The sequence below is a fragment of the Lithobates pipiens genome, unplaced genomic scaffold (genome assembly GCF_037356315.1).
Source record: "Lithobates pipiens isolate NorthernLeopardFrog02 unplaced genomic scaffold, aLitPip1_a1.2 Scaffold_22, whole genome shotgun sequence".
Classification (NCBI taxonomy): Eukaryota; Metazoa; Chordata; class Amphibia; order Anura; family Ranidae; genus Lithobates; species Lithobates pipiens.
In genome coordinates this window covers 172,075,117-172,097,537 of record NW_027507784.1, presented here as the reverse complement: position 1 = coordinate 172,097,537, position 22,421 = coordinate 172,075,117, and the positions used below count along the sequence as shown (strand labels likewise).

General features: G+C 41.3%; 1 protein-coding gene across 1 annotated transcript in view; it reads left to right on the top strand.

The window, feature by feature from the left end:
* LOC143924365 (aldehyde oxidase-like) overlaps positions 1–22,421 on the top strand; it is a 191,887-nt gene that overhangs the window by 92,157 nt on the left and 77,309 nt on the right. The window contains exons 14-24 of the mRNA XM_077448645.1: positions 4,864–5,048; positions 6,115–6,277; positions 6,360–6,434; positions 8,920–9,089; positions 9,401–9,527; positions 9,829–9,951; positions 10,169–10,265; positions 15,226–15,350; positions 18,300–18,433; positions 21,889–21,976; positions 22,279–22,365. Of these exons, the coding sequence (XP_077304771.1) occupies positions 4,864–5,048; positions 6,115–6,277; positions 6,360–6,434; positions 8,920–9,089; positions 9,401–9,527; positions 9,829–9,951; positions 10,169–10,265; positions 15,226–15,350; positions 18,300–18,433; positions 21,889–21,976; positions 22,279–22,365 (1,374 nt within the window). The remainder of the gene's footprint in view (positions 1–4,863; positions 5,049–6,114; positions 6,278–6,359; positions 6,435–8,919; positions 9,090–9,400; positions 9,528–9,828; positions 9,952–10,168; positions 10,266–15,225; positions 15,351–18,299; positions 18,434–21,888; positions 21,977–22,278; positions 22,366–22,421) is intronic.

Sequence of the window (22,421 nt, the reverse complement as noted above, 5' to 3'; positions counted from 1 at the left end):
TATACCCCTTTATCTCTGGTGTTCTATAAAAAAGGCATCTGCAGGAGTTAGTGGGTTTTTTGTGCCTCCAGCACAATATACACCTGTATCTACCCTTTATTGCTGTTCTCTAATAGAGGCATCTGAAGGGCTTAGTGGGTGTGGTGTGACTCAATTACAGTATACCCCTTTATCTCTGGTGTTCTATAATAAAGGCATCTGCAGGAGTTAGTGGGTGTTGTGTGACTCCAGCACGATATACACCTGTATCTACCGTTTATTGCTGTTCTCTAATAGAGCCATCTGCAGGGCTTAGTGGGTGTTGTGTGACTCCATTACACTGCTGTTTTACCCAACTCCCTTCAGGCCATTACCATGTCTGGAAGGCCAGCAAGGAGAGGCAGACAGGTGCGAGCCGATAAAAGAGGGCAAGCAGGCTCTGTGTCTAGACACAACAGTGCTGGTCGTGGACGCGATGCATTGTCATCAGCATGTGGCCATGGGACACGCTTTTCCTTCTTACTGGGTCTTGAGGATGGATCACTGGCCAGAGCTTGCACAGTATGCAATTGAGCTACTGGCCTGTCCTGCATCCAGCGTTCTTTCGGAACGCACCTTCAGTGCTGCTGGTGGCTTTGTAACCGATCACAGGGTGCGCCTGTCCACCGAATCAGTTGATCAACTGACCTTCATCAAGATATATCAGTCTTGGATCACCCACAGCTACCAAGCACCTGAAGCTGATGTAACAGAATAATTTTTTTTGAAATATCACATCCCTTCAAGACTGCCTATGCTGATGCTGAGTGACTGTCCTGTTATGTTGATTGTCTATCCTCTTCCTCCTCCACTGATATGTTGGAAGAACATTTCTGGTTCTGGGTGATGCCATTAGCCCAATTTTTCTGCCCCTGTTTAACAGGGGCGTTTAAGTACAATTTTTGATGCAATGCTTTGCAGCATGGCTAATTCCTGCAATAAAACTAGAGTATATGGGAGAGGTTGCAGTGTCATGGCACCAGCACCAGTGCCTAAGGCCCAATTTTTCTGCCCCTGTTTAACAGGGACATGTAATTACAATTCTTGATATAATATTTCACAGGAGGGCCCGTTCCTGTGCCCACCCAGAGTAACTGTGAGGACTTATAGTGTTGTGGCACCAGCACCACAACCACCAAAGGTCAATTTTTCTACCACTGTTCAACAATGGCATGTAATTACAATTCTTGATATAATCGTTCACAGCAGGGCGCTCCAGCGCCCAGCAAGAGTCACTTTGAGGGCTTACAATGTTGTGGCAAAACCAACACCTTGTTCTGCCATTTCTGCAGAGCATATAGGGCAGGCCCCTACTTTCAAACATCCAACTTACAAACATCTCCTACTTGCAAACGGAAGGAGACAACAGCAAGTGAGATGAAAAAAGATGGACGACAAAACAAATTATACAGGGGTGATAACCCTTCCCTATGTTTTCCAAAAAGCTTAAAAATAGTTTTTTTGACTGGAGCTACACTTTAAAAATGTACCAGTTGAAAATTACAAACAGATTCAACTTAACACAACAAACCTACACAGTCCCTGTCTTGTTTGCACCGCCTGTATACTGCTGTTATACTGAGTATATAGGGCCTGGGGGCCACACGCATTTCCTTTTTTTAATATGGGTACAGGGTTCCCCTTGATATGCGTACAAGACCCAAAGGGGCTGGTAATGGGCAGGGAGGGCTACCCATGCCATTTTTCTCAATGGTTTTCAACCATATTGCAGGAACCAGATATAACATTAAAACCGCAAGCAGTTTTCAATGATGTTATTTCTGTTTAATGTAATTTTGTGCAGGGACTGTTCTAAACACGAGAAACACGTGGCACTTCACAGGCATACTACAGACACCCCCCAGGCACCATATTTAAAGGAATATTTCACTTTTTTTTTTCACTTTAATCATCATTAAAATCAGTGCTCCCGCCAAAACGGCCATTTTTAAAAACATTTTAGGCATTGACCCATGTCCCCTGGGGCAAGAGCCAGGTCCCCAAACCCTTTTTAGGACAGTATCTTGCATATTAGCCGTTAAAATTAGCACTTAATTTCGAACGTTCGAGTCCCATAGATGTCAATGGGGTTCTAAAGTTCGTTCGAATTTGGGGTCCGTTCGAAAGTTCTGGTGCGAACCGAACCGGGGGGTGTTCGGCTCATCCCTAGTTAAGAGCGATAGAACTCAACAATGTTATCTGGCTGCTTCTAGGGGACTTCTCAAGGTGAATAACCCCAGAAGCAGAGTTTACTACACACAAATGACAAATTGCTGTATGAACAATAACACTTCAATAGGATAATTGCCAGCCCTACCTAAAGAGGAAGTAAATCCTGATGGGTTTTACTTCCTCTTTATTCCCCTGAAAAGTAAAAACATAATTGGCTAGTATGCAAACGAAGCCCGTGATGTCTGCAATGTCTCCACTGGTGGAAGTATCTATCTTCGCCCCTCTTCCTTCTGGGGCCCTGGAATCTGGCTCTGTGACTAGCCGGTGTCAGGTGAGGTCACTCGAGCGCATGCACGTGGAAGCCGCCGATCACGGCACAAGCTGGTGAAGAAACAGCACGAAGGGCCGTTTCTTCACTGCACATGCACCAATGATGTCATCGGCACACTACAAGGTAAATATCTTCTAAATGGTGCATGTTTAGGAGATATTTTCAGTACATATAGGTAAGCCTTATTATAGGCTTACCTATATGTAACAATGGTTTACAACCACTTTAAGTTGGGCTCTATGAATCCAGGCAGGAGGAGGGCAGAAGAATGACCCTTTCTTATATCAAACCTTACCTTCTGTCCCCTGACACCACAGTCCCAAAGAATCGAAAACACTGTACCTAGCCCTGAGCCCTGGGGTGTATGTATGGGCCCTTATGTTACCAGTGACTTTAAGCATTTTAGGGGAAATGGGTTGTAGTCCCTGGAAAGGTCTTGACTCTTCAGCTAGCTACTTTAGTTGGTGCACATAGGTGTCTTGTTTAGCAGGAGTGATGCAAAGTGTACTGCGGAATTCCTGAAGCAGAAAGAACACTCTTACTGCCTGGCAGAGGATAAGTGCAGCACAGTGTTCTACTTGTGTAGGCAAAAATAGGCAAAGTTGTCTGAATGCAGTGCCTCTGTAAGATGGGCAAGTGCCCGTTCACTGGTCCTGCAACCAAGACCCAAGGGAGGTATCCTGGAACAGGCAGGCTCTTTGGGTTGCCCACCTGGCTACCCCACAACCGGAACACTTTACGCCGTCTGTACAGTTGCGCCTGGAGAATACACCTGGGATCCCACTAGCAAACTTTTTGTTTTCTTAGATCTTGTTAAGCTCTGTTCTAGATTCTGGAGGCTCTGTAGAGTTTTGAGTGGGAAAAGAGCCATTCCTAGGTTCACATCTTACCTGGTAGCAAGACCTAATGTATAAGTCTCAGCTGTCTCCAGACCTTCATACTGTATATGTCAGCTGACTTATGCTCAGAGCTCCATCACTCTCTCTGTAGTGAGAACCTGTTGCTAGGCGAATAGGCTAACTGCTGGAAGAACACTAAAAAGCTACACATGCGGCCTGTTTTTTGAGGAACCCATTAAAAGCCACCCCGTTAGTCAGAAAGTGACATGCACTGTATCCTAAAATATTGATTTCTAACGCACAATTTATCTTAAAATTTTGGCTGTGTCATATGGCCAGGTCCTCTCATAGGATCCAGAGGCAGAACTCACGGGGGGGGATGAGGGGACCATTCACAAAAAGATAATGAGCAGGGAGCAAAGCTTGATCCCAGGGCAGGTTATTTGTTTTGCTCATAGAGGAAACTGTAAGTTTGTTCCATTACAATGCAGAATGGATTAGGAAGGGGTGGTTGAAATAAAGATGGGGAGTAAGGTAATTAATGCACAATGCAACATTTTAATTATTTTTTTCCTGGAGTTTGACTTTTTAACTAAAAAAAGAAACCCCCAATCTTTTTAATCTTGTAAGCAGGTTGAAATAGCCAGATAGGTGCTGTCCCAGGCCAGGTGTATAGGAGTTAATGCCTTCCCCAGTTCTTTGATCCTTTTGGTGGGTTCTGCTCTGGGTCCGGCCCACTAACCCTGTGGTATATAAATATGAGACAGTGGTCTGGTACAAGAGTTCAACCTTCCAGATAGAGTTTCATCCAAGGATAGAGAGTTTGGGGAGTTCTCCTGTGGAGAGCCCAAAAGTGAGAGAGATAGCTGTAACCAGGGCCTGTAAGGTAGAGAGATGGAGAATTTTACCTGCAAGGAGCAGAAGGAGGTCATCTATCACCATCGGGATGTAAAGTCACCTGAACCTGGAGTTTGCCATAAAGACGCCAGCACTGGTGTATGCCTCTAAAATACTTACATGTGCATGAAAGTGCCTCTGAAGGGCTGTAATTGCTTGGACTTCACCTTTGCGGGTATGCTGGAGCAGCACAAGCTTGTAATTAGGAGTAGGAAAAACCTTGCATTTGTATGTTGGACATTTTTTGCTTTTGGAAAGTAAAGTATAGAAATGTTGTTCTTGCCTGGTCTGAAGTTACCAAAAGTGGTGTATAGCATAAATGAAGACTACTATAGATTTAGTAGGTTTTAATACTCCAGGTAGCATGCAGCTCATGAGAAAGCAATGTTTTTCAGCAAACTATAATAAGCTAAATTCAGTTGGGTATATGAGTCATAGCAAAACAATTGTGTGAAGTTAATGCTCTTATGGTCCTTTTAATCTTTACATTCATTGGTGTGAAACAGAAGTAGCTCAGATTAGCCATTATACCTATCCATTGCCAATGATGATGAATGAAATAAATGGTATAAATTATTTTATTCCGATTCTTGTTTATGTTCACAGGGAGATCATTTATCGGCACTGAGACAAGCCCAGCGTAGACAGAATGCACTGCCCATTGTCACAGCTGGAATGAAAGTTCAGTTTGAAGAAGGCACAGACATTATCAAAGACATTCGTATATTCTATGGGGGAGTTGGAGCCAGCACAGTGTGTGCAAAAGCCACCAGTAAAGCACTAATTGGAAAGTAAGCCAATAATAAAAATATTGAAAATCTAATTTTTCCTATTTAATTAAAGACAGCACAGTGGCTTGCACTTCTGACATGCAGCACTAGGGTCCTTAGTTTGAATCTCAATCAGGACATGACTAGGGTACCACAGATGTCAACCAGTCCATCATATCATGATTTTTACAGCATATACTCCAACTTACTTTACCAAATTAACAAGACTGACACCAATATGGAGAAAGTTTTAGCCATATTGGCTATTTATTAGCAAACATCAAAAATAACATTTCTTAGAACAGATACGATAAGTCAACTAACTATATCTTAAAGGTTGCCGGAATACTTGCAGGCTGTGAAAATAGATGTAAGGATAACCATATCATTTTTATTTAGCAATCCAGCTCAACTAGTGCTTGAATTTGGGTGTCTTGATGTTCAGTAGATTGGATTGTACATATGATTATGTGTATAGTGTGCTGACAATATAAATGGTGGCAAAGTGACCATATATATAGATAGATGCCTTCACCCTGTGCCTGCATCTTTCATCCACCTCTATTGATACTACACATTGCATGGATACTGAGTTAACACTTGTTGAATTATTACATGTACATATATAAACTTTTAGAAGGGTTTAGGAATGTCGTGTTTAGGTTAAAAAATATCTGATCTGTCGAGAAACAGGTTCATGTTTGAGTGAACAACGTGGTTGAAGCTAGATGTTATCTCATCATCTGGTGTAGTGGATAGCACTTTCACCTAGCAGTAAGAAGGGTCACTGGTTCGAATCCCAACCACGACACTACCTGCCTGGGGTTTGCATGTTCTCTCTGTGCCTGCGTGGGTTTCCTCTGGGTACTCCAGTTTCCTCCCATACTTCAAAGACATGCTGGTAGGTTAATTGGATCCTGTCTAAATTGTCCCTAGTATGTATGAATGTGAGTTAGGGACCTTAGATTGTAAGTTCCTTGAGGGTAGGGACTGATGTGAATGTACAATGTATATGACGGCGCTATATAAGTACCTGAAATCAAAAAATAAAATAATGTAAGTAATAAATACCTTATTTACTTTTTAGGCACTGGAATGAGGAAATGCTAGGTAAGGCCTGCCAGCTAATTCTTGATGAGGTTTCTCTGCCACCTTCAGCTCCTGGTGGGATGGTTGAATACAAGAGAACATTGACCATTAGCTTCTTTTTCAAATTCTACCTGGAGGTGCTGCAGGCCTTGGACCAGCTGGTGGGTTTATAAAGAATCCCTAAAGAGGTTAATTTTCACTGTAAAATACCTCTACTTAGATCATCATTACCTTCTTTTCCAGGATCCTAGCAATCCAGATATCAGTGCTTTAATGCAGTTACAGTCTTCTCCTGTGGAACACACTCAGACCTATCAGGTAAAAAATTATAATTAATTATATTGCACCAACTTCAACCTAAGAGTAGGGGAAAAAGAAATGGTGAGAAAAAAGAAATGTCATTAAATGTAGCCTGCATGCAAAATATGTGGAATCCACGTAGCTGATCACTCACCTCCTAATATTGATACGTGTACATGGGTATTACTCGCAAACAGAGGTTAGTATACTGATCACTGTGAGATCATCCTGGTCATGAGTAGGAAACCAGTGGATATAGGTCCATTGCTGCTGAACCCAGCATGTCATGTACAGCTAAATGCCTCAGTTTTAGGTATGAAATAAGATGTGGGTAAGTCTTGGCAATGTTTCCTTCTGGGGTCCCCTTTCTTTTCTGGATACTTTCCTTACATTTAATGCTTTGAGACTGGAGAGAGAATGGCGAGAGGAATTGTTTGCTCTATATATCTTAAAGGTATTCTAGGACTTGTAGAGGTTCTGATGGGTTGAGTTTTTTTGTTATCTTTTTGTGTGGAAATCTGTCAGAACAGAATTTCTATAGCAACTAAAACTGTTCATATACTGTATATGTATTTTTCTTCCTAGAGTTTCACTTAAAGACTGTACTTCAAACTGTACATCATTTATGTGTGTGTGCATGCATGAACATTATAAAACAATTCTACAAAGGATTATCTGGGTTTTACATAAGTGTACCTGTACTTCATCATATCAATATCTCTGCAATAATATACAGATTCTGTAAAGCCATTGCAATCCTTTTGCATACCAAAAGCGTTTACAATTAAGCTGTTTATGTTCAAAAGGAGCCAATCACGAGTCTCTATTAAAATAGCTACTAAACAAATCATTGGCTAATAATGTGCTGAACTGTTTTACCAAGTAAGTTATGAAACAAAAATCAAACCGGGCTCGTGAGATATCCTCAACTGTGAATTAAGATGCAAAACCAATGTGGGATATTATCACAAATATACAGACAACTGAAACCGAGTGTGTTGCGCTAACACCAATCCAGTAAATAAATAAAAGTCCCACGTGTATAATACTAAATAGAGTCTCTTAGAAAGTGATAAACATATGATCCCTCTTGTATCCCAGCGATCAAACTTCCTCCACCTTGAACCCGTGTGTAGATTCATCACCATCACATGAATGGATGTGCCCTTACCGGAGAGCATAGACCTCCTATTATGGGAGGTCAAAGCAAGCCTATGTATTTAATACTTTAATCCAGCTAGTGGAAAGCCTCAGGGGTCACCCTGGTCATCACCAGATATGTTAGCAAACTTCCTGCCTCAAGCCATTGTCACCAGTGGTATGTCACAATAAGCTTGTGCATACCACTGATGACAACAGCTTGAGGCAGGAAGTTTGTCCACATATCTGGTGATGACCCGGGTGACCCCTGAGGCTTTCCACTAGCTGGATTGAATGGAGAATGAAATACACAGGCTTGTTTTGACCTCCCATAATAGGAGATCTATGCTCTTCGATAGGGGCACATCCATTTTATGTGGTGGTAGTGAATCTACATGTGGGTTCAAAGTGGAGGAAGTTTGTCTGATCACTGGGATACAAGAGGGATCATACGTTCATCACTTCCTAAGAGACTTTATTTAGTATTATACACATGGAATTTTGTTTATTTACTGGATTAGTGTTAGCGCAACACACTCGGTTTCTGTTACAAAATAAGTTCAAACTTTGACAATGTGTTGACATTTTTTTTACGCAGCAGCATGGCCTACTAAACGTATATACAAAATCTATTTAGATTAGAAAAATACAGACATTACTTGTTTGCCACATGATTCATCAAATCCCTCTAATGAAACTTGTAGGGTGCTAGAGAATGTCTGGAGTCGAACAAGAATTTGTTCAGGGAGCGAGAGCGCTATTGATGAGAGCAGTGTTGGGAGGTGTGCAGGGGCGGACTGACAACTCATGGGGCCCCCGGGCAATAGGAGATTATGGGGCCCCTAGGCAATCAGAGATTATGGGGGCACACAGTATACACACACACACACACAGTATACAATCACACAGTATACACATACATGTACACACAGTATACACAGACATGTTTCTATTGGCTGAAAGGGTACTGGAGAGGTGGGGCAGCTATAATCTCAGGATTTTTAGACCAAAAGGATGTCAGTAAGGGACATTTCAGAGACAGATGTAAAAAAAACACAGATTTTTACATACTGTCCCTGGTTTTACTGAGGCTGGTAACCCTGATGGGGCCCCCTAGTGACCCGGGGCCCTAGGGCAGTGCCCGAGTGGCCAAATGGTCAGTCCGCCCCTGGAGGTGTGTTGGACCATTGGAGAGCACTGGAGGGTGCTGCCTTGTGTGAGAGAACCATGGTCTGACCTACCTATTTGCTGTCAGACAGGGTATTCCTTTATTTGGAGCTTGACTGCATTACCGTAATGAATAGCAAAGGTTCAGTTGAGCTTTAAGTATTCTGTAAAATGACACATGAATTCATTCTACTAGAATGTCCCTGAAGATCAGCCCTCCCAGGACCCTGTTGGAAGACCCCTTGTTCATCGTTCAGGAATCAAGCAGGCCACAGGAGAGGCAGTTTACACAGATGACATGCCATGTGTGGATGGAGAGCTCTTTCTGAGATTTGTCACCAGCTCCAGGCCACATGCTAAAATCATGTAAGTCAGAAGACAATAGAAAAAAATTACTGCTAATATTTAGAAAAAAACAAAGTATTGAATATCTTGTGCATCTCGTGTCTTAAATTTAGCTGAAAAAAAGTAAGTAATGCAATTACTTGTGGTTGTTATCACATTTAATAATTAATTCTTCCACTTTTTTCTTGCTTCTGATATGTTTTATTTTAGCTGAATGAACTACCTAATATTATAAGAGAATAGTAGAATAAGAATATGTAAAAGTTCCACTTTTTCATACTCTTGTTCTTTATAAGCTACGTTATGTAATGTTTGGGTCTCTTTTACTTTAGATCTATGGATTTTTCGGAAGTTCTCGCCATGCCAGGAGTAGCTACTGTTATAACAGCGGCTGATGTTCCTGGCACCAATGAGTGTTCTCATCATGGTGGATCAACACCTTTACTGGCACAGGGCGAGGTATAAAAGAGTTCAAGTTTTTAAAAGTCTTAGATATGAATATAATTATGTTTACTTTCTCTCCCTTTATGTTCTACAATCATGTAGCATAAGCTCAGAATCTGTAGCACTGGAATGTAGGGAAGGTAGATAACATGGATTGTCAGAGAGGTGAGCACAGGAGTTCTTTTAATGCAGGAGAATTTCAGCTTGATTCTGCTCATACAGTAGTTGCTCATAGTTCATTTGGGTAAACATATTTAATTATTACAATGATGTAATTGGAACTTTTTATTGATACCAGAGTATATCTCTTTTGCAGGTTTTCTGTGTGGGACAAATGATCTGTGCAGTGTTGGCTGACACCCCCGAGCAAGCAAAGAAGGCAGCTGCCAAAGTGAAGATCGTCTATGAGGATTTGGAGCCGGTTATTTTCACAATAGAGGTCTGCAGAAGCCATTCATTACACACATTCTGAGTGTGTTCGTGTTATGTTGATGGTGGTTGCATAGCCATTTTGTCTGTTCATAGATAATGGTGTATTACTATAAGTTAAAATGCTACAAATGTTTATATACAGTACATTTTATGACATTTTATACAAGATAGTTTTTGCCTGAATAGCAATAACTTTTTATTTTATTTTTATTTTTTTATTTCAGGAGGCCATTGAGCACAACTCATTTTACATGCCACAAAGACAGTTGGAGGTGGGAAATTTAGAAGAGGCATTTCAGAAAGCTGATCAGGTGCATGAAGGTAGAGTACATCTTGCTGCAACCATTCCTCAAATACTTCATAACTCATATGTCAGAATTCTGCTATACCGAGCACAATACCTGCTACGATGCTGTCTGTCACGTTATCTTGTTATATGGGATTTTTGCTTTAAAGTGTGAACCCAAAATCAATTTTTTTGTATGTGTTGCACCATGACTCACTGCATATATAACAATTGTGAATCTATTGCAAAGTGATTTACCTGGAGATCCTGCCGGTAACAGCACTTACTGTTGCAGGCTGAGAAAGCTAATCTACTGTCTTGTAATTAACAGCAACAATGTCAGCCTGCTGTTTACACTTCTTCAGTTGGCCATTGGGATGCTTGGCAGGTTTATCAAACAGGCACCCCAACAAACAACTGAAGGAACACATATCAAACTGACAACACTGCTGCTAATTATGAGGACATGGCTTAGTGTTGTAATTTTGTAACAGAGACAACGCTTAATGGCAGGATATCCAGGTAAGAAACTTTGCAACAGACTTGCAAATTTCATCTATTGCTGCATTCCTGTATGTGATAGTTAAGGATGAGCTGAACACCCCCCAGTTCGGTTCTCACCAGAACCTGCGAACAGACCTAAACTTCGTGTGAACTTTAGAACCCTATTAAAGTCTATGGGACTCGAAGATTCAAAATCAAAAGTGCTAATTTTAAAGGCTAATATGCAAGTTATTGTCCTAAAAAGTGTTTTGGGACCCGGCTCCTGCCCCAGGGGACATGTATCAATGCAAAAAAAAGTTTTAAAAACGTCTGTTTTTTTGGGAGCAGTGATTTTAGGGTTGAATATATTTTTATTATATGCCAGGTAGTGTAAAATAACAGACAAGAAAACAGGCAACTATATCACTTATGTCACCATTAACATCAAATAAGGCACATTGGTAGGAACAAGAAAACAGGGGGGGGGGGGGGAGGCGGTAAATACAGCAAAAAAGGGGGGGAGAAGAAGAAAGGGGGGGGAGAAAGGGGGAGAGCACAGCAAATGCATTTATCGGAAAGGGTATGTGCAGGATATTCACCGTTGTTGTTGGTATAAGATTCACCGTAAATGCCCAACTCAGGGGCAGAATCGACTAAGTTCCACCTCCCAGTGTCTCTTGTGGCCACAGCGACGTCACCACTCTCCACCCAAAAGTGGCGGGGAGCAGTGATTTTAATAATGCTTAAAGTGAAACAATAAAAGTGTAATATTCCTTTAAATTTCGTACCTGGGGGGTGTGTATAGTATGCCTGTAAAGGGGAGCATGTTTCCCGTGCTTAGAACTGTCCCTGCACAAAGTGTCATTTCTGCAGGAAAAAAAGTAATTTAAAAGCACTCGCTATAATGAATTGTCAGCTCCCCGTAATACAGAGAACACTCATTGAAAGTCATTGATAAAAAAAAAAAAAAAAAAAAAGCATGGTGTTCCCCCAAATTCAATTACCAGACCCTTCAGGTCTGGTATGGATTTTAAGGGGAATGCCACACCAAATTTAAAGAAAAAATGGAGTGGGGCTCCCCCCAAATATCCATACCAGACCCTTTATCCGAGCACGCAACCTGGCAGGCTGCAGGAAAAGAGGGAGGCGTAGAGAGCGTCCCCCCTCCTGAACCGTACCAGGCCACATGCTCTCAACATTGAGAGGATGCTTTGGGGTCCCCCCAAAGCACCTTGTCCCCATGTTGATGAGGACAAGGGCCTCATCCCCACAACCCTGGCCGGTGGTTGTGGGGGTCTGCAGGCTGGGGGCTTATCAGAATCTGGAAGCCCCCTTTAACAAGGGGACCCCCAGATCCCGCCCCCCCCTTTTGAAATGGTAAAGGGGTACAAAAGTAAAAAAAAAGATTCCATCTCTCCGGGGTCCAGCGATGGGTGATCTGATCCAGCGATGGGTGATCTCTCCCTCCAGCGCAGCACATCCATCCTCTGTCTCCACTGGAGACACTGCAGGAATCCCGGCAGCCTGACACTTCTTAGCTGAGGAGGGCGGGGCCACCCGTCACCTGACCCGCCCCCTCTGACACAAGAGGAAAGCCGGCCTTCTCCAGTGACGTACAGGTGACCCCCCCCCCCTCTGATGTAACGCAGGTTTCCGTTACCCGGAACCGGAAGTGCATGGAACGCAAGCTACGTGGATCGGTGGCCAATCAGATGACGCATTTCACAGTCTCCACTGTTTCCATCAGATCTAGCTAGCTAACCAGAAGGTCTGGTATATATAGAGCAAGGGGGCGGGGGATAGGATTAAAGTGAAACAATAAAAGTGTAATATTCCTTTAAATTTCGTAGCTGGGGGGTATCTATAGTATGCCTGTGAAGGGGCGCATGTTTCTGTTGCTTAGAACTGTCCCTGCACAAAGTGTCATTTGTGCAGGAAAAAAAGTATTTTAAAATCACTTGCGGCTAAATTGTCGGCTCCCCGTAATACAGAGAACACTCAATGAGTGTTCTCTGTATTAGCCGACAATTCATTCATTCATTGATTAAAAAAAAAAAAGCGTGGGGGTCCCCCTAAATTCAATTACCAGGCCCTTCAGGTCTGACATGGATATTAAGGGGAACCCCGTGTCAAATTAAAAAAAAAAATTGACGTGGGGGTCCCCCTAAATATCCATACCAGACCCTTCAGGTCTGCATATTACCCTTTAAAATAAGCACTTTAGATTGTGAACGTTCGAGTCCCATAGACTTTAATAGGGTTCTAAAGTTCACACGAAGTTTAGGTCTGTTCGCAGGTTCTGGTGCGAACCGAACAGGGGGGTGTTCGGCTCATCCCTATTTATGGCAAACCCATTTCATACCCTAAATCATATTTTTGACACACATATATATATTTTTGTAACATATTTTCCATATTACTTTTACTATATTCCCTATGATGAATTTGTAGGATTATTTGTGATTTTATTATTACTGTATTTGCTGGCGTATAAGACTACCTTTTACACTTAAAAAAAATGCCCAAAAATTGGGGGTCGTCTTATACGCCGGGTATACAGGTATACAATGCTGCCCGATGGATGTCAGCCCCCAAATGTCTGCTAATACTGTATGTGGCTTCAGCAACAAACAGTATACGCCGTTGAGCCAATCCCGGCGAGCAATGTATTCTATTAATGAATACAGAGCCTGCTTGGATTGGAGTAACAACCACTGCCAATCTGAGCAGGCTACATAGAGTAGCCTGCTCGGATTGGCTTTGAGAGAGAGAGAGAGAGAGAGGCAAGGGCTGATGATGCTACAGCCTCTGCCAATCCAAGCAGGCGTTGTATTCATTAAAGTAATACACCGCTCACCATACTTCCCTGGGTAAATCCATTCACTGATCTCCTACTACTATACATCCTGCTATTTGCCTTTGAGGTCTCAGGCACCCAAGAGGGACAGGTAAATCTGGGACATATGACAGGGGGGTTATTAAATGCATTTTGGTGGACAATTCCCATAGAATGTAACCCAAAAGTGGTATAGGTTTGGTTAGTGAAAAATTCTACTTTCCAGAGTTGTGGCATTCAATAGATCTCTGTTTGTGTTATTATTGTTTGATTTACTTTATGACATAACACAGCATGGCGGATGAGTAGTTGGCATTCTTGCTTTGTATTTTTTAATCGTTCTAATGTTTTTTTTAAATGGTGTTGCCTCAGAAGGGGGGTAGTCTTATACCACGAGTATTGCCCAAAACCTATGTTTTCACTTGAAAAATAGGGGGTCGTCTTATACGCCCAGTCGTCTTATATGCCGGCAAATACGGTATATTATTTGTTAGGTCATTAATCAGAATGTTGTGTATGTTTCTATTATAATTTCCCCAGTGATGTGATATATTGATACCTTCTTTGTATTTATATCTTTTTGTCTGCTCCTCCTATTTGGATTTTCTATCTGATCTGTTCTGTTATTGTGCATGGTGACCTCTGATTCTTGTTTATAATTGTGGTCCAATGCCTATTTATAAATATAGTGTCAGGTTTCTTGTTTACATTGTCCTATCCCCGTCCCCTTGCTCTATATATACCAGACCTTCTGGTTAGCTAGCTAGATCTGATGAAACAGTGGAGACTGTGAAAAGCGTTTGGCACAGAGAAACATCACTTCCGGTCCGCGTAGCTTGCGTTCCACGCCGACACGTACTTCTGGTTCCGGGTTTCAGTTGTTTTCCACAGAGACTGGCAGCGTACTGTCTTTCCTACTTCCTGGGCATTCACAGAAGCCTGATCACCATCTCACTGCCACTTCCTTCAGTGGCACACCATCCATATACACTGTGACCAAGCCAGGTTCTTACCACACGGACAGCAGCTCGGACCGCAGCGTGACCCTGACCTTGGGATCCTTTACTCATACTGCACTGAGTCTGGTGCACCTTGTCTTTTGTTCTATTTTGTCTTTTAGAGTTGTGCTTCTACTCTCAGGGTTGCAGCCACCAGTGTGCCTTGAAATTGGAACTGTTTTTATTCCCATTGGCTTATATTCCTATGCATTTTTTGTGATTCATTCATCTTTTACTATTGTCTTTTGTTTTTTTATTTATCATCCAGTTGGTTTTTTGCGCCATCATTTCCTTTTTTTTTTACTGACATGCCAGCAGAAGACTATAGGGTTGATTTACTAAATCCAAACATACTGTGCACCTTGCAAAGTGCAGTTGCTCAAGAGTTTAGGAAATTAGGTAAAGCATAACTTTGCAAAGAAAAACCAATCACATGCAAGGAGAATTGGATGATGGAAGTCAGCAGAGCTCTCCCTCATTTACTAAGCTCTGGAGCAAATGCTCTTGCAGAGTGCAACTGCAAAGTGCACTATTTATCTTTAGTAAATGAACTCCAATGCTCTGTACAGGTGGTTGGAGGGAACTATAGATTTCTGCACATCCGTTTAGTTTCTCTCCACCAATAAAGAAAAAAAAGTGGTGATTTAACATACATGTACATTTGTGTGTCCATTGCAGGTGAAGTCAACATTGGTGGGCAGGAACATTTCTACATGGAAACACAAAGCATTCGGGTGGTACCCAAGGGAGAAGATAGAGAGATGGATATCTACCTGTCAAGTCAGGATCCAACATCTACACAGGTAATTTAAAGAATAATATTTTCTTATTACTTTGTGCTTCATGAATTATATGTACCAGTATTGGTTTTGTGAGGAGTGTGTTTTTGAGCACAGCCTGCAGTACTGTATGGTTCCTTACTTTTGACCGTATGTATCAACATATTATTACTATGAATTGTATTATTTCACCACAGCCACCACTAAAATGCATACATTCATGGAAAATCTGATGCTGATTCATGGCTTAGGAGGAAGTAACTTCAGTTGTACATAAGCACACAATCGTTTGTTAGACTCTTCAGTGTTTGTCTTTATTAGAGTGTCATCCTTACAAAATTATCATTCAAATTAATTAATAATATTTTACTAACTACTCATTATTTTAGATATTAAAACTCAAAAGCATCTCTGAGTAATAAGTAAAGCAAATCTGATATCTAATAACACCATGCAGGACACACTAAAACTATGGTAAAGTTAGGAAAGTTTTTCTATGTTGGTTAACTTAAAGTGGTTGTAAAGGCAGAAGGACTTTTATCCTAATGCATGCTATGCATTAGGATAAAAAGCCTTCTGTGTGCAGCAGCCCCCCTAATACTTGCTGAGCCCCATCTCTATCCAGCAATGTTCACGAGTGTCTTGGCCGTCTGGGCCTCGGCCACCCCTTCTGATTGGCTGACACACAGCAGCGGCGCCATTGGCTCAGTGCTGCTGTCAATCAAACTTAGCCAATCAGGAGAGAGGGGGGGTGTGGCCAAACCATGGCTCTGTGTCTGAATGGATACATGGAGCTGCAGCTCAGCTCAGGTGCCCCCATAGCAAGCTGCTTGCTGTGGGGGCACTGAACAGGTGGGAGGGGCCAGGAGCACTGAAGAGGTACCTGAGGAGAAGAGGAGGATTCAGGCTATACAGTGCAAAACCACTACACAGAGCAGGTAAGTATAATGTTTGTTATTTTAATAGAAAAAAAAAACTAGACTTTACAATCACTTTAAAGATCTGTATCAATTGGCTTTTTTTCGCAGCAAAACTGCTTCTCTTCCCATACAACTCTGCGGGGATGCAAAAATAGCTTGAAGCAGGTAAAATGCAGATCAATTGGAGGTAATCTGAAGGTCAAATGCACCTGAAATTAAATCTGAATGAGCTCAGCAGCATATCAAACTAATGCCAAGAGTACATTGCATTTGCAGGCACCCATTAACACAGACCTTAAGGGAATAAAGTATCTGAACTTGTACAGGCTTCTTCCAGAGCCCGTGAGCTCTGAGATCTCTGTTTCAGAAGGCCTTCCCCAACCTCCTGACTGTTTAGCGGCAGGGGAACACACGAAAACATACTGGAGTTTGTTGACACTTGAAATTCAATGGGAGCCTGTTAATCTGTGAGCATAGGATTGTCAGGAGATGATGTCATCAACAGTACATGATGATGCAGCTTCTAGACCTTAAAAGAGAAGAAAATTAAAAACATAAACCGTATACACATTTAGACTCACCTAGGTGGATGCAGCATGCTGCATCTGTCTCCCACTGGCTCTAAGACTGAGAACGAGCATAACCACAGGTCACTCAGCTCTCAGACTTCAGTGAGCAGAGAGCTGGTGACTGTCAGTCCCTGGTTCAATGCTCTGCCTTCCAGTGCTTACTGGGGCATGGGGCTGTGGAGGGGGCGCAGGCAGCTGGCTCATGCTCTCAGAGACCTGCTGAGAGGCTGAGCCAACTCTTCAGGTATATGGGTGGATCCCAACAATAAAGTCCAGATCTCTCCAGAGCCCGGTCCCGCTGAGTGACGTCAGCCAAAAGCACACTTTAGTTTGGGTCACAGGAGAGTAGAACAAAGTGCACTCCTGTGACCCACAGCAGAAGTGGGGCCAAAAGAGCTTTCACCCTACATATCCTTTAAGTCACAGAACACTATTACAATGAGATCACATCAATGCATCTCCCTTAAACAAGGTCAGTGTTTTTCTAGAACATAAGGCTACCAGCAACAAAGCATTTCTTAGCGACAAGGATCTGCCGCAGAAAAAAAGTGAAAATTAATGTATTTTTAATAGAGTAGATATGAAATATTGCATATGGGTATTTTGCCTTATCATTTGCAGGCAGCAATAGTAGCTCTATGCAAGTTTTATCCTCTGTGAAGTCTCTTTCTTAAAGGGGTCGTAAACCCTCAAGGTTTTTCATTTTAATGCATTCTATGCATTAAGGTGAAAAACGTTCTGTAGTGTAGTAGCCCCCCCAGAACCCCTCTTTTACTTACCTAAACCAGATCGTTGCATCGACGGGGACGAGCGCAGCAGCAGGATCCATTGGTTCCCGCTGTCAATCAAATCTAGTGACATGGGAGCCAGGGGTGGGGACGAGTCCTGCTGTCTGTGTTAATGGGCGCACCTGCATGAGTCTCTTGAGGGAGAGCGCGTCTCCTAGGGGGCCCTTGAGATCAGGAGGAGCCAGGATTGCTGCGGGGGGCGGGCAGAAGAGGAGGATCGGGGTTTGTGATTTAAAAAAACAAACAAAAAAAAACCCCTTTACAACTCCTTTAAGAGAAAAAGTACACTCACTCCCCCTCTGCTAGCAAAGATTAAAAGTCTTATTAGGGAGATAACCCAGTCTACCAAGAAGTTAAAAACTAGTGTGGAACTTTCTTGTTAGAAAGTCTAGCACTTTTTTCCCCCCAGAAATTCAGTCATGAATGTATCTTGTAATAAAGGTTTATTTATAAATGAAATAAAAATATTGTTCAAGCAATTTAACCTCATTTACCGTAAAACAAAAATAGAACTGGTAAAAAAACACCAATGAAAAAGTAACCTACTTCTATTGCTTATGCAATGGCATTTGGACATAAGCTTGGACTTGGAAGGATGCCATTTTTATGTGCTGGATGCCTAGACTTGATTTGGAACTAAACTATAAAATATTAGCAATCTTGTTTTATTTTTTTATTTTTTTTTATTTTTTTTAGGGACTTGTAGCTGCAGTGCTCAATGTGCCTTCGAATCGCATTGTATGTCATGTAAAACGCGTTGGAGGAGCTTTTGGTGGAAAAGTAACAAAAACAGGTTATCTTGCAGCAATCACTGCAGTTGCTGCCAACAAGTAAGTTACACTTTATACAGTAACCTTTGTATGTGAGTAGCCACAAACCTTACCTAGAGGTCTACAATGTAATCCTGAAAAGAGAACAAATTACAAACTTCTGTAATATTTATCTAGATATACTAATTGCCTGTGCAAGGCTTGTTGGCAGTGAACCTGAAATTTGCCCATGCCCCCTGGCAGCAAGTGATAATAACCTCCCTCCTGCTTTTTTTGACACCAAGAGTGAAGAGAAATAGCTGGTAATTCTGAGTGTAGAGAGCATGTTACTCACTTACACAGACTGTGAATGAAATATCTAAAATATGTTAAACACACTGATCCGCCACTGCACCACAGAAAACAAATATGTCATGTGAAAATAAAAATAAATAATGGTGTTGGTGATATTAGAAGTACAACGTGTCTTGCTGCCACTTTCAGATTACAAAAAAGTGTGAATAACCACCTAAACCAAAGCCAAATATAGGTGAACAGCAGCGCTCAAATATACAAAATATGATGTACTTGTGAATGGACCTGTATAAAACAATAAATCACTGATAAAGTAACAATGTTAACTAAAATGCATCAACTACAGTATCTCACAAAGTGAGTACACCCCTCACAGTGTGGTGAGACATTACATGCTAATGTTTGCCTGATTGCTGGTCGTTTCTTGGAAGTTCATATCCCATACTTGATTCTAAGGTGTTTAATGTTAAGCTCAATAATTGAGGCTTTTAATAAATTGTGTACGGTTTTGGAGACATACTTCACTAGTGGAGTTTTATTTTTTTTCTCCCCATATATGAGCTATCTAATACCATACTACAGAGGCTGGGACCGCATTGATGGAATCTATTAACCCTGTGTGCTTACACTGCTTGCTTGCCAAACACGAGAGTGTGATGCATAACGTTTTGGTGAGTTTACAACTTATGGGGAGAGGTGAATGGCCCATGCTGTCTTCATGGAGTGGAAGAGGACTCCAGTGGCAACCTGTGAAGCTCTGATGAACTCCATGCCCAAGAGGGTTAAGGTAGTGTTGGAAAATAATTGTGGCCACACAAAATCTTGACACTTTGGGCCCAATTTGGACATTTTCACTTAGGGGTGTACTCACTTTTGTTGCCAGTGGTTTAGCATTAATGGCTGTGTGTTGAGTTATTTTGAGGGGACAGCAAATTTACACTTTTATACAAGCTGCACACTCACTACTTTACATTGTAGCGAAGTGTGATTTCTTCAGTATTGTCACATGAAAAGATATAATAAAATAGTTACAAAAATGTGAGGTGTGTACTCGCTTTTGTAAGATACTGTACATAAATACGAAGCGATAAACACATGCACTAATAAAAATCATTGAAATCACCCAAGTGAAGAAAAAATATCTAAATCAAGTAAAATAAAGTCCATGGGTCGAATAAAGTGTGCTGTGAAACACAAATAAAGACCTTCATGAATGCAGAGATCTTCAAACCACACCGTCAGTGCTTCACCCACCTCTCCCCATAAGTTGTAAACTCACCAAAACGTTATTCTTCACACTCTGGTGTTTGGCAAGCAAGTAGTGTAACCGCACAGGGTTAATAGATTCCAGAAATGCGGTCCCAGCCTCTGTAGTATTGTATTAGATAGCTCATATATGGGGAGAAAAAAAGGAAAACTTCACTAGTGAAGTATGTCTCCAAAACCGTACAAAATGTATTAAAAGCCTCAATCATTATGCTTACATTAAACACACTGAAATAAAGCATGGGATATAGACTTCCAAGAAATGACCAGCGATCGGTCCAACATCAGCAGGTAATGTCTCACCACAATGTGGTACCACGCCGGAATGTCACTTCCGGTAATCCGAGCTTGCCCTTCTGGTTGCCATACAGCCATGTTCCGATGCATTTCGTCATCACGACTTTGTGCAGGGATTTAGATATTTTTTCTTCACTTGGGTGATTTCAATGATTGTCACTAGTGCATGTGTTTATCACTGTGTATTGCTATAGTTGATGCACTTTAGTTAATATTGTTACTTTATCAGTGATGTTTTTGTTTTATACAGGTCCATTCACAAGTACATCACATTTTGTATATTTGAGTGCCGCTGTTCACCTATATTTGGTTTTGGTTTAGATGGTTATTCATGTTACTTACTTTCCTTCCTCTGATGTGACCATGCTGGTTGACTAGTGGCCCAATTTAACCTCATTTACCATAAAACAGAAAATAGAATTTGTAGAAAAATACCAATGAAAAAGTAGCCCTCTTCTATTGCTTATGCAAAGGTATTTTATATGGTTGGTTTCACTTTTAGAGTAATCTCACTTTTTGATATTTTATATGGTTGGTTTGGTGAGTTTTCCTGATCCGGCTTCTTAGGATGAAACATGCATTATACTGTTAATAAATACAGTATCTATTAAAGTGTAGATCTAAAACCCACAAAACATTTAAAATATTGCAGATTACATACCTATAGGTGTCAGCTGCTATCTTTTTTTAGGCTTTTTGTTCCTTTATTCCTACCAGCTGCCAGTAGCACACTTGCCATCCTTGGGTAACATCCCTCACTCACTTCACTGTGTTCACTATATCTATGGAGATGTAGCATTGTCCTCCAAAGGCTGTTCTCCTGACTTGGATTACATAAATCTCATCCTCTAGTAATGTCCATCACGTAGGGTGTGTGTCTTGTAGTTCAGAAAAGATATCCAGGAAGGGTGATAAGATTGTTTTATATTTCAGTTAATTGTACAGAAAGGTACAAGGACACAGGTTTTCATCCAGAAGTTTACACTCCTTTCTATTAAGAGTGACCCAGGCAGCTATAAAGCTTCTCAATCACTTGTACAGCCTGTGGAAGGTAACTCCCCAGGGGCGGACTGACCATTTGGCCACTCGGGCACTGCCACTAAGGGGCCCCATCAGGGTTGCCAGCCTCAGTAAAACCAGGGAAAGTATGTAAAAATCTGTGTTTTTTTTACATCTGTCTCTGAAATGTCCCTTACCAACATCCTTTTGGTCTAAAAATCCTTAGATTATAGCTACCCCACCTCTCCAGTACCTTCTCAGCCAATAGAAACATGTCTGTGTATACTGTGTGATTGTATACTGTGTGTGTGTTTTTGTGTATACTGTGTGGCCCCATAATGTCTGATTACCTGGGGGCCCCATAATCTTCTATTGCCCGGGGGCCCCATGAGTTGTCAGTCTGCCCCTGTAACTCCCTATAACTATAATAGCATCAGTTGGGAGAGCAGAGGATAATCAGATATGTTGGCTGAAGTTTCACTTTAAGAAAAAGTTTGTGTTCGATTGTAGAGATTTTCAAATTTAATCGAAAGCTTACCCTGACCTAGAGTTACTTTCTGATTATGGCTGTGTTTCTGCATCATGAAATGATTTTCAAGTTTCTTGCAATGGCTGAGATATATTGTTGTTGTGTTTTTTTTTGTTGTTGTTTTTTTTAGGACAAAGCGTGCAGTGCGCTGTGTTCTAGAACGAGGGGATGACATGTTAATAACAGGAGGACGCCATCCATACTTTGGAAAATATAAAGTAAGTAAATACTGTAGAAATCTCTCAAAACATATTTGGCAGAAGTCGGCACTCTGATAAATGTATAAAATAACAGTAAGCTTATTCATCACAAACGTACTTAAAAATGTGAATTGTAATCTGTCTTGATCATATTAAAATACTTTGATCATTGTCATCTTACATGATACTCATATAATTATTCCATGCTTATTTCTTATTATTTTGTAATCACAAAGGCAAAAGTGTAGAAAAAGTATAAGGGACAATATATAGTTCAAATCTGCCATGACCAGTTGTGGATATAATCTTCTCTCATTCAGGTTGGGTTCATGAATGATGGTCGGGTCAGTGGTGTAGATGTGTCTTATTACAATAATGCCGGATCTACTTCTGATGACTCAGTCCTGGTAAGGTATTTTACTTAAAGCATTCCTCCTGTCTCATTTCATTTGACTAAAGCTTT